Raw genomic sequence first — 13,184 nt, 5'->3', positions numbered from 1 at the left:
AAGCCAGGTTCACTACCTTCATTATCTATTTTTACATGAAATGGATTAGCAAACCATTCGGGAACATGCATATTCTCCGAGTCTTCGAAACGTGTTTTAAAGTTTTCTCTTAATTTATCAATATGTTTAATATATGTCTGCAAATCACGGTCGGAAATCTTTTTATTTTTTTAGTACTCACAAGTTTGAAAAATGTTTAAAATCGGATCGTGCCAATGAAGATTTAAATTTCTCCATTTTCCATGCTTGAAAGGCCATTATGATTGTTCGAGCTTAAACAATTGTAACGTTTTTCCTTGCAAACGCTTCTGTACTATATTAATGATTTTCGATATATTACGATATTTTCCCTGTAAAGGACAAAATATCTACATTTAGATATAAAATACTCAGAGTTACAATCTTACTAGAGTGTAACAGTGAAAAGTATTTCTGAACTACCAGCATTCATAACATGTTTGCAACTCTAATCCAGTTGCCAGATGCGTGAAAACAGAGTAACATATGCTTAAAGCGGCGTAGGCTAAGGCAAAACTCAAGCTATAACTAGGGTAGTCAGTAATGTTGATCACATCTGTATTTCGAATTTTTATTGGAATATTCTATTTTTTTCTTAGACAATTTAATTGATCCTCTTTGGTATTAATCGACCCCCTTTCGACCCTCGTGTATTAATCGACCCCTGGAGAACTCTTATCGACCCCAAGGGGTCGATATCGACCACTTTGGGGACCCCTAATCTAAATACTTATATTGATGTATGTGTAATAATTATAAAACGTTAGTCCAAAATTACTAGAAACTCATTTTGTATCTTCTATATTTTTGTGATTTTATTAAAAATGCAAATACCGTTGAGTAATTTGAAATGTACTAGAAATTCTATTAAGATTGAATTTTTAAACTCATTTCAATTTTTTGTTTTCAATACATCTTTTATTTCTCAGTACAGCAAATCAAAACTGGTTTTAAAGAAGCAAACAAGCACAATGCAACGCTCATACAAAAAAAAAATGAAACAAGCGAATTAGATAGCAAAATTTATCGAGAAAACTCTATACTGAAGCAGATAGAAACGTGTAAATACAGTAATAGAAAATACAATGCTCTATCTAAAAATGCATAGATTCTTACATAGATGTACTGTGAAAATAAGTTATGTTAACTCAGCCCAAAAACTTACATAGAGATATGAAGTACTGTTACAATTTACAATAAATTTAATCACATAAAATTAAAAAAGAAATACAAAATTATATGATAGAAGAAATGTCTTAACTACGAATTATTTTGTACACAGATACGAATTTAGTCCTGAAAATTGCTTTTCAAAACTACAAGCAATGATGCTACCGTTAACTGACATGTTATATTTAAAATTACCTGGACAATGAGCTAAATGATCGGTTTTATTCATTACTGAAAGTAAAATCTTTGTTATGAGTCAATTTATGCCAACACGAGAAATGAGTTTATCGTGAATATTTATGAAAGCCAACATCGAATTCGAATCTGAATCCTCCATTTCGGAAAAAAATTTAAAAGAATTGGCTAAAAATATATNTACCTAATTTATATATAATTTATATATAATACTGTACAAACGATAGCAAACTCAATTTAGCCACTCTGTAGCGTGGCGCAGGGCGGAGGAAAGTAGTTCGGCTGCTCATCCACTATTGGTCCAGATTCTATCAATCTTATCGCGACACGAGTCGGCAACGACGTTTTAGGAGCTTTTTTATACGAATGTTGATACAATTTTTTCGTTACGTTATAGGAATTTCCGTTATAAAAACGCACGTTATAGGGGGGTCGACTGTATAGACTTTTGGTAGCTTCTAATATTTGGTTATTTGTATTTTTCGTATTAATATGTGAAGAATTAAAAAAAAAAAAACATTTTTTCTGTTTACTGAGATCTTTAAGAAAAAGCCAAGTTTCTTCGTCACGACTATATTTAATGCTGATATTCTACACGTATGTTTTAGAAATTACAAAAAAAATTTCAAATATATACTGTCCAGTGTTATTTCTTTGAACAGTTTTATATCGGAAGTAATCCAATATTCACTTTCCATAATTTGTTACTTCTTCCAAACAATTTAATATTAAATTTAAATTAAAAAAAATCTAAGCAGAAATTTAAATTATTTTACTTTATTTATTACAATTCTAGTTTTATATTGTCAGGGTTATAGTTGTCAGGTTGTTTTTGTTAGTTTAAAAATGTATATTTATGGTTAATACACCAAATAATGTATAAATAAAAGAAATTAAAAATTGCTTAAAATGCATTTTGCACTTGTGTTAAAGTAGGGGTCCCCAAACTTTTTATCCTGTCGATCCCTTTATAGAATATTTGCCTTCTTATCGACCCCCAGATTAAGTATTTAACAAACACATTAAATCATTTTGGCATTTCTAATGTTAAGCGATAAAGAGGCCTACATAACAATCCAACAAAAGAATTTGTAGTTCCCATATCTTATAAAACCCATCCAATAACATTAAGAGAAAAAGGAGATCTTTTTTCACTGATTTATGAACTTAAAAAATAATAGCAAAATTATGGATTGATAAAAATTTGCCTATAGTTCTTAAACTGTACGTGTCATAATATGTAAAATACACACTTATCTTTGAAAACATAAGTTATATTGGATGAAAAAAACCTCTTACTGTCATTTTGCGACTACTACTGAATTCCTTAAAAATATGTTGACATACTTTTTTATTAAAATAGTTCATATTAGTGGGATGGATGAGTCTAAAGAGAAGCAGAAAAATTATTGATATGCGGTTGAAAATTGGTAAGTTTTAGTCACAAATCACCACAGTTTTCCAATTTCAATCTGTTCCTCTGTTTTGTCAAAATTGCGTTCGCGTGGCTAAAACCAGTTTCAACCATGTATGAAGTTGGGAATGCAAGTAAGAAAAGTTCGGCTTCTGCTCTGAGCTTGGGATATTTAGAGCAATATTGTTATTGCTCCAAAATTCACTGTGGTTTTTATTTTTAAACAACGCTTTAGCTTCGAAATCTACACATATTTCACTCAATTCATCTTCTAAGCCAGGTTCACTACCTTCATTATCTATTTTTACATCAAATGGATTAGCAAACCATTCGGGAACATGCATATTCTCCGAGTCTTCGAAACGTGTTTTAAAGTTTTCTCTTAATTTATCAAGATGTTTAATATATGTCTGCAAATCACGGTCGGAAATCTTTTTATTTTTTTTAGTACTCACAAGTTTGAAAAATGTTTAAAATCGGATCGTGCCAATGAAGATTTAAATTTCTCCATTTTCCATGCTTGAAAGGCCATTATGATTGTTCGAGCTTAAACAATTGTAACGTTTTTCCTTGCAAACGCTTCTGTACTATATTAATGATTTTCGATATATTACGATATTTTCCCTGTAAAGGACAAAATATCTACATTTAGATATAAAATACTTAGAGTTACAATCTTACTAGAGTGTAACAGTGAAAAGTATTTCTGAACTACCAGCATTCATAACATGTTTGCAACTCTAATCCAGTTGCCAGATGCGTGAAAACAGAGTAACACATGCTTAAAGCGGCGTAGGCTAAGGCAAAACTCAAGCTATAACTAGGGTAGTCAGTAATGTTGATCACATCTGTATTTCGAATTTTTATTGGAATACTCTATTTTTTTCTTAGACAATTTAATTGATCCTCTTTGGTATTAATCGACCCCCTTTCGACCCTCGTGTATTAATCGACCCCTGGAGAACTCTTATCGACCCCAAGGGGTCGATATCGACCACTTTGGGGACCCCTATGTTAAAGTGATAATGTATATTATTAAATTATAAACATGTAGAAAATGGTCTCAATGGGATATACCCCAAATAACCACTGTGTATCATAGTACAAATATTGTAATATTAACTATTATTCATATTTAGTGTTATCTAAGTAAATACCATTTCAGTATAAAAATTATTCAAACAAATTCTTACTGTAATCATTTTGTACCAAAATTAAATAATAAGTAAATAGTAAATTATTGTTCTTTAAGAACAAAAAATAACGTACATACTCTAGGTAATTAATTAATGACTATTGAAAACAGAGATTTGATAGATTTTAGTTCGCATACTATATAAATGAAAAACAAGACAAGAACTACCATTGTTAACAAATAATTCGCTGTAAATTGTGATAGATTATACAATCGTTTTATGAAAAAAATATAAACTAATCTTCAGGAATTTGCCTACAAAATTTAAATTTCTGCTTAATAAAAAATTGAGGACACCATCTAGGAATAAAATATTTATAATTGCTTCTGTTCAAACATATTACAGTAGAGCATCGATTATCCGATTCAATTGGGGACTTAGGTTGGTCGGATAACTGAAAAAATCGGATAACCGAAAAGAATGATAAAATACATTATTAGTATAGTATATTAGTATATTAGTATAGCCTACGTAATTAGTATATCAGTATATCGCTATTAACCAACTTTGCGTTGAATTTTCATCGATGTTAAGCCTAACAATTTTTTTTCAAAATAATAATCGTCGCTATTGTAACGTTAAAAATTAAAAATTATTCTTAAATTATTTTATTGCTCAGAAAACAAACAACCACTCATAATTAGAAAGTTAAGTCTTGTTTAAATACTGACCTCCCTTCTATGGTCGAGCCATGTTGCCAGCTAAAACACGAAAAAATAAAATAATATTAAAGTAGCCAAGAGATAGCCAAATATTTTAGCACCACATCATTAGCGGACATTTGAAATTTGCCAACTAGAATGGTCGGTTAACCGATGTGACGGTTAATCGGGGGTCAGATAATCGATGCTCTAATGTATTAAAATTTTATTCATTTGCAAAACTTTTCCATTCACAATGTTGTGTGATTTATACAGTAGCCAAATCTATATAATTTTTTAAAGCTATGGCTTGATTTTAGTAATTATTAAGTTTGTACAGTTAATACATGTTTAAGCTTGACCATACACAGGTACAATCATTAACACAAAAGTGTTATTACTGTAACATCTATAATAAGACTGTTTAAGCAGACAACTGTTCAATACTAATTAGTAAACACTAACAAGTGTTGAACCACACTAAGTGTGTATGTAAATTCGTTTCACTTCGCATTATTTCCGATTGCTTGTCTGTGAATACGATTCTTTATAAGTGATTTTTAAAATTACAATATTAATGATTATTGGCTTCTTTCAAAGGCGTTTTATTCTCGATACTGAGTTAAAAATAATTCTGTATGTTTTATAAAATAGTTACTGAGCTATATACATTAATAATGAATAATAAACTAGAATTTCCCCACTTAATTTAAACATGCATCGAGAACGACATACTTATAACGTGTGCTTCTATTACTAAATAGAAGTGAAAAGGTCGTGTCGTCACAGTAATCTCATGTAATTGCAAATACAGTCGACACCCCTATAACACGGGTTCATATAATGCGAATTCGTATATCGCGACAAAAACAAGCTTAAACAATGGCATCGTCAAATGGTGCACACTCGGTAAGTAATCCTACAGTTTTCTGTTTATAGTATAGTTTATACGGATTATTCTCAAAAAATTATACGTGTTTTGGATATATTAAGTCAAATTAGTCTAGAATCAATTAATTGTATGGAAGAAAACTTTTCGAACAGCCGTAGTCCGTAAACTGCACACGTGCCGGGCTGTGATTGGCTCATGTATTTAAGGATTCCTACAACGGGAAATTCTTATAAAGTGGAACGAATCTACCGCGTTATAGGGGGTCGACTGTATTTTACATAATTTGTGTTGAAATCACTGGAAATCTTTTTTAATTTACAGTGGTGGCACATTAACTAATTCTTTTCATATATTATATAAAAATTAAATAAAAGTGTTGAGATTATCGTTATTGTTATTACTATATATTACGATAGTTAATTCGTGCGTTAAATTTAAATTTACTTTTTAATATTTATGAATATAGTTTTACATGCAAAACTTGTACTGTCAGTTTTAGTTAATTTACATACTTATTTTGTAGAAATTTAAAAATAAGTATATTTTTTCATTAAATGATTGTATTCTTTTGTTTTTTAAGCTCTCATATTTAGCATAAATTAAATAATTACAACTTATTTCAAATTTTTGTCAGTACCGCACGACATTCAGACTTATACCCAAAGTTGTCATTTCATTTTACACCACCTTTACTTTTGCACATTTGTACAGATTCCGAATCTTATTGTAATTAATTGATGTTTAATATTTTTAATATAAGTTGTGAAATCCGAAAATATTCGTTATGTTATAACTACAAGATGTTTCATTAAACTTTTAACCATTCAGGTTATCAGCAGGCTTGGTGGCATGCCCTTCACTGTTTTGGAGCCAAAGTTATTGCTTTCTGTAGTTTTATGTAAATAAATATTTCGTATAAAATACCATGAATCGAATATTTACAAAAGAATCCATCAAAAGTACTTTAAAAACATGAATATTTCTAAAAGTGTACAATCGAAACGTATTAAAACTTAATGTTCTACAAAGAGTTCGGTGGTGTAATAATTTCAACATAAAATAATACTTATGCAAATTAACGATAATAAAGAATATGCTCGTATCTAAGTACATCGATATTAATATAGCGGGTAATGGAACCAACAGCTTAAATCGATTTTAATGAGTCAGGCTTCGTGATTCTTTATTTCCTTTCGTATAAAAGTCACATTACTAAGCAGCACCCATAAGACATATGTACTTGCTATTGTTTTTTGAGTAACATTATTTGTGTCAAAGAACTGAACAGTCTATCAATGAGAAAACTTCTGAATTTAATTTCGTCAGTATTTTTAAAGTAATATAATTTCATTTTTACTAATCTGCATGGTTAATTGTTTTAACTCTCTTACCTTACGCGAATATTTGCGAAAATCTATTAAAGAATAAATATTAAATTTTACATTACAAAATCCATAAGCTAAAATAAAAAATACGTTCAATTATTAATTAATTTTATATTTTAATAAATAATGTTAAAAAATAATGACGTAACACTATCTATTGTAATTTTTTATATGAAGAATGTAATTTAGTTTATTACATATTTGACGCCTCCTTTTATACAAAATAATAACTGAAACAGAAGAAATTTGTTCTATGCAATTGTTTCTTTCAGATGTAAATACAAGGTACAAATTACGGATTAATACATGTTATATTAATATCATTCTGCTACTGATAATTTAATTTTACAATTAAAATATGATTCTTGTATCTTATTTTGTATAAACACTCTTGAATTGAAAAAAATTTTAAGCAACTTTACACAGTCTTGTTTATTTTTCAGATATTTCCAATAAAACAAACATCACAAAGAGTCACAAAAGTGTCTTTTGTTTTAAGTCTTTCTCTTCCAAATCTTCTCTCAATCGTCACAACCAAACTCACAGTGGAGAGAACATATTCGCATGTGATATATGTAAAAAATGTTTTGCAAGTAAATTTGAGATGACATCTCATCGTAGAATTCATACAGCAGAAAAACTTTACCAGTGCATTGTATGTGATAAACGTTTTGCTCAAAAATCTACTTTGTCTACACATCTCAGAACGCACACAGGAGAGAAGCCATTTGAATGTGACATATGTAAAAAATGTTTTGCAAGGAAATTTCCAATGACATGTCATCGTAGAATTCATACAGGAGAAAAACCTTACCAGTGCAATGTATGTGATAAACGTTTTGCTCAAAAATCTGCTTTGTCTGTACATCATAGAAAGCACACTGGAGAGAAGCCATTCAAATGTAATGTATGTGATAAGAGTTTTTCTATAAATAGCAATCTTTCTGTTCATCTCAGAACGCACACAGGAGAGAAGCCATTCGAATGTGATATATGTAAAAAAGGTTTTGTAACAAAAATGGAAATGACCCGTCATCGTAGATCTCACACAGGAGAGAAACCTTATCAGTGTAATATATGTGATAAATTTTTTTCACGTAAAAGTTTTTTGTCTGTTCATTGCAGAAAGCATACAGAAGAAAAGCGTTATAACTGTGACATATGTCACCGAACATTTAAATATTACTCAGGTTGTCATAAACACAAAAAAAATACATACCGTATTAGAAAAATTTACGTGTTGTTTATGCGGCACTTCTTTTGCTCAAGAAGATAAAATGGTTAATCATGTTTGGCTGCATATTAATTCAGGTTGTCCAAAATGTAACTGCCAGTTCTCATGTGAACGAAGCTTTTTAGCTCACGTTCTTCAACATTCTAAAGAAACACCGCGACTGTGCGAAACTTGCCTTAACCCTTTTGCTCGGATTTCTGCGTTTAAGTTGTATAACACTATTCTATTTTTTCCGGAAAATGCATCTTACTGCACGGATTGTGGATCAAAAAATTAATTGTATAATATGTAGAAAGTTTATTTTGCGTGTTGTTCCATGGTATGCTATTTAGTCGTATTTGCGTGAAATTATCGCTGTCAACACGAACAAAGAATATCCATTTCGAAAAATTTTAACTTTTATCTTTCAGCAGACAGCTAAGATTTTAATGTAACTTTCTTTGTCTTCTTGAAATATCATGCATTATAGTTGAACATTGTATTTGAACCAGAAGTTTTATGTAAAATATTACATATAAAATTCTAAAATAATGATTAATAAATGTATTTAAAAAGTGAAATTTAGAGCAACGATTAATATTTAATCACTCTAACACACTAAAAAATTAAATATCTTGAATTACACCACCAAAATAAACCTAATAATGTTTTATTAAACATAGTCAACACCAGATCGAAAACATTAGCTTAATTACTGTGTACCTCAAAAGTGTGAGAACCGTCGCGGTATGACAACGTCGTATTTTCATGCATTAGGCTTTAAGTTGGACGGACTTGCCCACTTGTAAGTAATGGCTTAAATTTTTAGTTTATTTCATGCGAACGGAACTAACTTTTTTCGGGTCTGGTCGAGTGTAGTAGGGAGGAGTGCCATCGGTAAGGTGACAGGCGATATAGAAGTAAAAGAGGTTACCAATTTAACTAAGAAACAACAATTTATAAGTTATCTATATAGATGGTACAATAACTATTATCGAGGGAAAATTCTGAGTCCCTAAGCGCGAAGGGGGCGAGAGAGAGTTTACAGAAGTTGTCTTTATACCTCTTTATGTATTTAGATATCATGGCGAAAATCAGGTAATCCACCGAGTTGTCGAAAATAGAATCAGGGCACAAAGTTATAGAAAAATCCTGTTACTGGCACTACTATTGTCGATGGGCGACTCCTTTGGAGGAGGGGAGAGAAGTGGCTTTTATCGTTTCACGGTCATGTGACTAATTAGCTGCGAGGTAAAAGGTGTGCGATAAAATCAAAGTTGTCCACACAACCCAAATAAAATGACGAAATTGTCTGTTAACTATAAACGTTTAAGTTCGTAGTATGGGAATATTGTCGAGATGGGCGAATGTTTAATTTAAAAAGAAAAGAAAAGTAGAAATTTCTCCCTCATTCAAATTGTTTTTGTCTATTTTCTAGGGGAAAAATCAGTAAAAATTGTGGATTTGACAGAAGCATAAAACAAAGACGAAGTAACAACTGAATTAACGATTATCAGACAATTGCTCATATTACGTAAGTTAGACGATCTACATATCTTAATAACTTTGTTAGTTTTTATGCAAGTGTTAGGTTATAGTAAACTAAAGCTAGTGTAGATATCGCCGTCTCTGTATGAACTGGCAAAAGCGGTGTAAGATTACTCGGGACAAAAAGAGACCTGTTGTTCAGTTAGCCGCCTAGTTATAGACGTGTGAACAACTACATGTACAGTCAGAGATTAAAAGAAAGCTTAACTATAAGTTAAAGGACTGCCTTATCATTGTTCTAACAATAAGTATTCCTTTTAAAAATCTGAGTGTGAAAGTTATATTTTCCATTACACTTAAATACTACACCACTACATGTGTTGCGAAACTACTCGTACTATATCATTTCTAAACCTCCATTTATCATGTTTAGAAAATGTACTTCTATTACGACATATAACGACTTTATATTTTGAACGATTTTAACTCTTATTATTTTTTAATAAATAATTATTTAAACTATTAATATCTCTTTGATACCTTTAACACAATCGGCAATCAAAACAATATCATCTGAATACGCCAATATTTTGAACACTATTACTGATTATATTTATATTTTAATTAGAATTATTTATCAATTCAATTAAATAATTTAAATACAATATGAACAAAACAGGACTAAAACACAACACTTGTAGCTGTAAAAGAAAAATGAGAGCAAAATCGCCCCCATTTGATTCTTTATATGATTCTGCATGCAAAGAAACAAATTTAAAACTCAGACGATGTCTTTTCTTTTTAATAAATTTTTATCGACAGTTTCACAGGTCGAATACAAAAAAGCATATATTATACGTCTTAAGACGCTTTACGTTTTAGTAACAAGAATATGCAAAATGAAAACATTATCTACAGTAGAATATTTCTATCGATAACCAGCTTATTTTTTATATAAAATATCATGTAAATTTAACTAAGTTAGTTGCCTAAAACACAGCATTCTAGAAAAAAAATTTTGAAGAACAAGTTAGTAAGAAAATTCTTTTGTAATTACTAAGAATCAATTTGGGCCAATTTATATACTAGACACAAAAGGGAACTCCCCCAATTTTTGGGTACTACGCCAGTGTTCAAAATTTTGTCAAAACTTTTAAATAATAATATAAAAAAACGGTATATATTTTTATAAATTCCTGAGGGAATACTATTAACATCAGGCGCAAAATCAAGTTTTACTTTACTTAAAGTGTAATTACCTCTTCCTAGATCGCGTGTTTTTCTAACTATATTTTGTTTGCTTTGCATCTCACAGACACCTTTTTTTTTTTTATCCTAAAATTGTAAAATTTTTGGCCTCCCTTCAAAAATTATTATTACATCTTTGTTTTCTATATTTTTACTACTTTTAAACAGTGTAAAATATTTTTATGTTGAAACAAATGCTTTATTTGTGTCGAATTCAATGTAATTTGATACGAAAAATTCAAATAATAAATATATCAAATGTAAATTTTTTGTAATATATCTCCCGTTCTACCGATTGCCATTTGGTTTGTTTGTAAATGGGGAAGAAATATGACTCTTTTAAGTGAAGTCAGTAGAAATTTCGTACTGCTGTGAGAAAATTTGTCAACAGACCCCGCATTACTCTTACCACAAAAGTCAATAAACGTTAGTTGTTTTATGACTCTATAATCAAATGCTTTTTTCTGAGTTGTAAATTGACCAATTGACAAAGTTTTTATTTCGTTTTCTTACAAGAATGTTTTCTTCGAAATTTAACAAATAGTTTTGTTAGATCTTTATATATTTATTTCATTTTCACTTTTTAATGTAATATAGTCGTGTGTTAAGCTTAAATCGTACACCTAATATCAAAATTGACATCGCTCAAAATATTATACAGACTATTAAAATTCTATGCTGACAGTTTAGATATAAATGTTTTCTTTGTATAAAATGAAGCAAATCAAAAAATAAAAAGGGAACCATGAAAAATTCGGCAATTTACGACAAGATGTCAAATGCGTAAATTTGTTTATTTATAACTAAAAATATTCTTAAAATTTCATAAAAAAATGCATTTGCGACAATACCCTAAATTAAATTGTTACACAACAAACAAATATTCTACAATTACCGCAAATTTTATTAGCCAAACTAATTAATATATTTTTTGTCACTATTATTTGTCGCGAGCAACAACGCGATTTTTCGCAGAGTATAATGAGACTTTGCTGAGTGTAATAATAATCTCAACTTCTTTCTAAGATATATCAAAAAACATTGTAATCTAATATAGCAATATATTCATTGCAAGCAATATATAACTGCTTCATATAGAGATCAAAAACACTTATAATTGTTTACTAGACTCATTGCCTAAACTTATAAATTATGTAAAAAGATAATTAAAATAAAAAATACATATGTAAACAAAGCACAAAAGCATACACGAATGAATAGGTTTCTTCGACCCAAATTGTCTGCTAGCCACGGCAGAGTATAAATATTTCATTTGAATTTTACATAAACATGTGTACCACCCTGACTAAGGAGGTATATGTTATATAAAATTCCTATCGATATAAATACAGCGCGTGTTCTGTGAGACCTAGGCGCAATGCGGTTTCACATTATAATTATTGACTACCTATTCGAGAACTTATTCAGCGAGGATTTATTTCAGATAGTACAGTTGTAGAATTACAACAATTGAATTGCTTATCCGATTTAAAATTGACTGTACTGAACATTTGAGATAGACCAGACAAAAATAGTTTTACTGAATTCAAAGCAAAATTTCCTTTATCCGCCTACTTAAAAATTGAATCATGTTTATTAAATACATATACAGTGAAATCCTCAGTTATAGAAGTCATGATTAACCAAGGTTTTGCGTGATATGTGTTTTATAGTGTGAATTATAAAAAAACATTTAATTAATAGAATAAGTTATCAAATTACTTCAGATTAAAAATTATTTATTAATGTATAAAATAACAGCATAAGTAAATAACAAAGTGATTTAATTTTAGAAAGAACAGAAACAATTCAATATGATTTTATTCAACACAAAAGCTTACAAATGCACTTAAATGTTAAGATTTTATTAATAATATTATTTTGTAATGATAAAGCGTTTCACTAGCAAACTGTATCCTTATTTTATAAGATCAAAATTAAAAATATATACATTAAATTAATTAAAAGATTTAATTGACATTAAAGTGTATCAGAGAAGAAGTATTCTGAAATTACAGCATAAGCTATAATATAATGTATTTATTTACACTGTACTGCTAAATTAATTAATGTATATTTAAGAAATAACAATATATGCGTAAAAATATATTAGTTATAAATTCTATTACTGTATAAAAACATTATTTACATTTCTAAATTATTTAATATTCACGAATATGCAGGATAATTTTATGCAATTATAAAAATTTATTTTTGTATGTATTTGTGATTCAGTTAATATGAAATTTTTTACAACTAACGGACGTATTACTAAAATGAAGTTACACCATAACATTTAGTGGTATCAAATACATCTAAAATAT

General features: G+C 29.3%; 1 protein-coding gene across 1 annotated transcript in view; it reads left to right on the top strand.

Moving 5' to 3' along the window:
- The first annotated feature begins 6,255 nt into the window (after positions 1-6,255).
- LOC111635656 (zinc finger protein 271-like) overlaps positions 6,256-13,184 on the top strand; it is a 51,242-nt gene continuing 44,313 nt past the window's right edge. Inside the window, 2 exon segments of the mRNA XM_023380680.1 lie at positions 6,256-6,847; positions 7,355-8,173. Coding sequence (XP_023236448.1) covers positions 7,516-8,173 — 658 coding nt within the window. The 5' untranslated portion in view covers positions 6,256-6,847; positions 7,355-7,515.

The sequence above is a fragment of the Centruroides sculpturatus genome, unplaced genomic scaffold (assembly GCF_000671375.1).
Source record: "Centruroides sculpturatus isolate CEXI.00-Female unplaced genomic scaffold, Cexi_2.0 scaffold797, whole genome shotgun sequence".
Lineage (NCBI taxonomy): Eukaryota > Metazoa > Arthropoda > Arachnida > Scorpiones > Buthidae > Centruroides > Centruroides sculpturatus.
Note: the sequence above shows the minus strand (reverse complement) of the source record. Positions and strands in the feature narration are given on the sequence as shown.